The 5,452-nt window shown below is 51.5% G+C and overlaps 1 protein-coding gene across 1 annotated transcript; it reads right to left on the bottom strand.

The window, feature by feature from the left end:
* Positions 1-257: 257 nt before the first annotated feature.
* Positions 258-2,135, bottom strand: LOC149335821 (neprilysin-1-like). The gene has a single exon (XM_089554563.1). The coding sequence runs from the start codon at positions 2,133-2,135 to the stop codon at positions 258-260; it is 1,878 nt and encodes a 625-aa protein (XP_089410689.1).
* Positions 2,136-5,452: the final 3,317 nt, after the last annotated feature.

The following is a 5,452-nucleotide window of genomic DNA, read 5'->3' on the forward strand; positions in this document are numbered from 1 at the left end:
CGGCTCTCGCGGAGTTCGAAAATTCACGGCATGCAGGTTACTTTCGATATTTCATTGTCTCTATAAGCTAAGCTCGGCGGATTGGCGCGTTACGGCTAAATATATGTAAATCCTCGCTCACTGGTACATAAAAATAAGTTCACTGAGAGCGCACACAATATGGAGATTGATGCTTAATATAAACATCAATACGGCGTTTCTAGTGCCACCCCTTCGTCTCACACAAGTTCCCCAAGCGCGCGCGCGCTGCCACTCAGTCAGAAAAACGAACACTTGTATTCCGGGTTCATCTTTGCACCCGCGTTGCAGTCGAAGGCGTGGGCGAAAGGCGCAAAGTTGGACACCGCTTTGTTGCAGTCGCCGAACGAGCGACTCTTCACTCCACGCCTCGTGCACATGAAGTAGCAGAGCGCCATGAAGAAGATCTGCTGGTCGGTGAACTCCCGCACTATTTGCGGGCTCTGGCCTGTGGAGGCTAGGACCTTCTCGAGCGCCGCGTACGTTACCTCCAGGGCCACGCCGTCCGGGAACAGGTCGTCGTAGCCCAGATCGCGACAGGCGGTCCGGCGGGCAAGGGCAGCTCTGAAGGTATCCGCGAACTTGGAGGAGCCGTTGCCGAGTTCCGCGCCTTCGGGCGCGAAGCTGCCGTCCGGCATCACTCTACGTCCCAGCTTGCCTACGGAACGCACCAGCTGCTGAGCGTACAAGAATCCGAGTCCCGCGTACCGCATGGTCTCGGTACCGTCAGCAGTGAACAGCGGCTCCTGAATAGCGCTCGCCGACACCGCGAGCTCGTTTAGCGCGTGGTCGTAGTTTAACAGGTCCACGGACGTGCTAGGTGGTATGGCGAGGAGTTCTTCGAGTTCTGCGGGGCCACTTTCTTCCAGGGCAGTGATACCGCGAGCCGACCACTCTTTGTACAAAAGGATGGACGAATTGCCCCCTGGAAAGCCCGAAAAGACGCGATCGAGTACCCTCGCTTGTTTCAGTAACCACGAAGGATTCCACAACACCGTCCGTACGCTCCTGATCTTATCGCGAGCAGTCGCCTTTGTGGCATCGTCAAGCCACACAGCGTCCCTGACCATGGCATCTGCCGTCACTGCGATGTTACTAAGAACTGCCATGACGTCTTCTTCAGGTCCATGGTCCAGGTACTTGGCTAGATAAATCGTCGCGCCCACACCCAGAAAAGTTGCTTCGACTTCGGCTGCGCAGATGTGGGAGGTTAGTCCCGGGGCTGCTCCGGGATCGTACTTGGCGGCTAAGAGTTTGGAGTCGGCGAGAGGCGCGAATATCTGCGCAACGCTCCAGCCCAGGTGTTCCATGATTTCGCGCCTGGTGTAGGCGGCAAAAACAGTGCCGATGGCTTTGAGGATGGACAAGCTGCTCACGCTGACCTTATCTTCGTCAGTTATCTTCGCGAACCGCAAGACGGCTATCAGCTCGTTCCTCCATTGTGACGAAGAGAGGTTCTTTGTGTACGTGTCCAAGGAGCCAATGGACAGGCAGGCGGGCCCTTCGCTCGTGGTGCTGTTGCCAACCGCGAAGAGCGTCTCGAGAACGAAGCTGTTCACCTCAGCCGTCCGGACGATAAAATCATCGCTTGGTGGTTTGCCGGCCTTGTCTCGCGTCAAGGCTCCGTAGAACTGCCGCCAGTAGGCGACGTAGACTCCCGACCTTGTCAGCCTGCTGTGGTCTTCCAGAGACGTCGCCACGATGTCGCTGGCCTGGATGTGAACGATCTGTTGGCAGCCTCGTCTGATTTCTCGGCGCAGAGTACGTATGCGGAACCAGAGCGGTAGCTGGAAGTTGTACGCGAGCTTCAGCAATACTCGCAGTGGGCTAAAGGGTTGCTCTGGGACATCGGGCCAAGGGATGCCGAGATTGGCCATGAACTTTTTAAGGTCTGCGACGCTGGTGGCTGAGCTGGAGATGCAAGCTTGGTACATGTTCACTGCATGCTTGGCAGCGGAGACATTTGGCGAGATTTTTAAGAGCAGCTCCTCGAGTCCGTCGAGCCAGTTGTGAAGCAGATCGGCCTTTTTGGACGGGATGTAGTTGGACAAACGGTGGTGCGGCGTCCAGGCCGAGCAGACGAACGTACTAAAGTCCTCGCAAGGGTCCGCAGACATGTTAACCTGGGAAAAATGAGCGTAATTGTCCGGCTTTATATACAGCCTTTGCCAAAAGTAACCAGGATGTCCGGTTTGCTTCTCGCTCGTATATTAAAGCTATTATGCCAGCCCTCAAGCTCTAAATCTCTGTATGGTAAGGAGAACCCCTGTCCTCACCTTCAAAGAACTTTTGATCACAAGGAAAGCCGTAAGGGCTCTATAATATACGGATGAGAAGCGAACCGTGCAGCCTGGTTACTTTTGGCAAATGCTGTACGCCGCCAAAAGAGTACGTAAACTTGCGACAGCTTTCTCTATCAACGAAGCTAAACGCTACAAGCGTGGGTCGTTAACATACAAAGCAGAGTTGGCTTGTGAGGCAACGAGAAAAGCGGAATTTTAGAAGCCGTTGTCTTGCGTCCGTAGGTTCAGCTACAAAGATCTGCTGCTGATTTAAATGGCACATAACAAATAACAAAAACCAAGAAGTGAACTACAGCAAAGTCAGGTGTGAACCCTACACACGCTAGGCCTATGCACGTCTTTTTTGTCTGTTTTTTTTTCTCCGTTTTTTTAAGGTTCACCAGAAGCATTGCACCAGACTTGGCATTCCCGAGTAGTAAAATGAAGCCCTACAAATCTGGTATCTATGCAGTTTTGTTAAAACCTCAATAGAAGACGCTGTAGCGTTAACCAACCGCATCGCGCAGGCACTTGACAGCTAAGAAAGCAACACTCTTCGCACCAACGGTTTGTTTTCATCGCTCAGATTTAGCGCAAGCAAGCGTTCATGTTGGTCGTGTCTTCCTCCTGTGATCGTCTTTTTTTGCGTTACATTTATATTCAAGTATGTGTCACTAACTAGCCCAGCAACAAGTTTTATTGAAGCTACACATCATCCATTTTCTAAACTAGCAGCAATTTGAGCCAGCAGACGAGGCAAAATACCTGGAAATGACAGACAAATCTCGTTCACTACATCATAATTTTTAAAGCACCGTAATGGCACCAGGCTGACTGTGACGACACTGGCAAGTCCAAAACACAGACAAGCGAAGATTAGGCAAGAGACAGCGCAGTGAACATGACGAAGGGAAGCTAAGACACACAAGTGCTGTCGCATCCTTCGCTCTTCGTTCAATCAGTTGCACTGCTCACCTACCTCAGATACGACTTACAATCTAGCAGCAGTATCTGCCATTTCAGCAGTGAGACACTTGATTGCACAAATTTGTGAGCGACTAAACGTACAGATAGAGGCGAGTTCGTGACCCTCACCAAGTGAGAAAGTAACAGCCTTTATGAGTGGAAACAAAGCACTCTTGTGCGGTATCTGATATATCTGCTTCCTATTCTGTTTTTTTTCTTTTGTTAGCGCCAATTCTTTTGATAACTCAACCTAACAACTTTTATGACTGCTTCTATTGCAATCATATGGTTTTTGTTGCGAAAGCAACACTACGTGGGTCGTCGAGCCATTTCGCGGAACTGTGGAAGTGTCATACTGCGCATGCGCGAGGAGCAGTGACGTCCCACGGCGCACAGCTGGCGCGCCAACGCCGTCGCTGCGCGGGTGACTCAGAGGTGCCGCCGCCGCGCTCGCCGGTTGCGCATGGGCAGTAGCGGCGCATAGTTAGCGTGCCGGGGCCGCCGCCGCTGCCGCGCGCTCTCCATCGCCTCTCTCTCTCTCCTCATTGCTTTCGCAATCCTCCAGGTTTTACCAGAGCTAAACCACTGCCAATTTTTATACGAGTATTGTTTGCGTCAATGCTGTGTGACCATGCAGTAATGGTCATGTTGTCCGTCTGGTCAGTTTGACCCGACGTCGTTGGGCTCTTTACAGTCTTTTGCTGCGGCAGTTGAGACAGTTTTGTATGAAACTGTGTGAAATAATTTCAGAAGGAAGACAGACAGAAAAAGAAAGGAAGAACTGAAGAAGGGAGGAAATTCAGTGAAGGACAGGCGCTTACCTTAAGCGGAATGAGCTCCGCGTAGCGAGCACAGGCGGCCGTTTTGCAGAGGCTGACTGCGCCCCTCTTCGTAGGAGGCCCCAGCTGCTTGGACAGCACCACCGCGGCCACCAGAATAAGGACGAAGGCCACAGCCAGGCAAACGCCAGCCCGCGTGACCCAGTGCCAGTACCGCGAGCGTGAAGGCGAGCTGTCCGCCTGGAGATTGGCGTAAGTGGTGAAAGATGGCGCTTGGAGCGAGAAGCTCCACTTCTCCCATGCAAAGCTGAAGGTGAAATAACGCTTGGATTTGACCTCTGCAGGCTCTCTGCAGGTGTGGCTGTGAAGTAATGCAACGTGATTTGTCGTAGCTGTTACCACTCGTTCCGCCGCTGCAACGCCGATGGCTCGCTTTCGCCATTTGTGTCACGTGACTAACCACGTGATTCGCTCTTGCTGAATAAAAGCCAGAGCCCGCCGCCTAGATACCGCAGAGACAGAGCCAGAACCGGTCACCGCGGCGGGTTCTTCGAGTGAGAATTGGAGACACCGGTCTGCTTCTAGCGATCCCTACACTCTAAACACAAATAAGCCTATACGGGAGTAGAAAGGGAGTAACCTGTCCTCTAACACCCTTTTACGAGGGGGTACCCAAAAGAAACCGGGCTAAATTTTTTGGTCGGCAAAGCTCCTGTGGTACCGCGTTTTTCCACTAGGAGCGCATAGAATGAACATTCCAGAGTCAGTAAGCCGAGTGCCGTCGTTGAAGGAGGTCAGACTAGTTTAGGCAGAGTTTTAGAGTGACGACTGTTTTGTGTGAATGTCGTTTTTGCAATGGCTGATTTTCGTGAACAGCGTGCGCCGGTGAAATTCTGATTTTTCTCGGAAAAAGTTAAATGGAAACTCTTGAAATATTAAGAAAGACGTACAAGTACAATGCTATGGGGACAACTCAAGTGTTCCTGAATCGAATCCTGAATCAAAGCAACAATCATGCCAATGGAAAACTTCAAATTCACGTCGCCTCAAGAAAGCTCGTCAGGTGAAACCAAACCTAAAAGCAATGCTGATTTGTTTTTTTCGACGTGAGAGGAGTCCTCCATTGAGAATTTGTTCCGCAGGGTCAGACAGTTAGCCAGGCTTTCTACTTGGATGTTTTGAAAAGATTGGGCAACAGTGTGCGGTGGAAGCGGCCAGATTTGTGGCGGTCGGGTGACTGGTTTTTCCATCATGGCAATGCCCCTGCTCACACAGCCCTGTCTCTACGACAATTTTGTACCAAAAATGGCATGACCCCTGTTCCTCAACCCTCATACTCTCCCGACCTTGCCCCGTGCTACTTTCTTTGTTTCCTAGAATGAACAAATAGGTGAATGGAAAGCGTTT

Source organism: Amblyomma mixtum, chromosome 7 (assembly GCF_055824585.1).
Source record: "Amblyomma mixtum isolate Tamu chromosome 7, ASM5582458v1, whole genome shotgun sequence".
NCBI lineage: Eukaryota > Metazoa > Arthropoda > Arachnida > Ixodida > Ixodidae > Amblyomma > Amblyomma mixtum.

What these genes read in the sequence shown, in the direction of transcription:
- LOC149335821 (XM_089554563.1), bottom strand. Translation starts at nt 2,135, where the DNA reads ATGTCTGCGGACCCTTGCGAGGACTTTAGTACGTTCGTCTGCTCGGCC.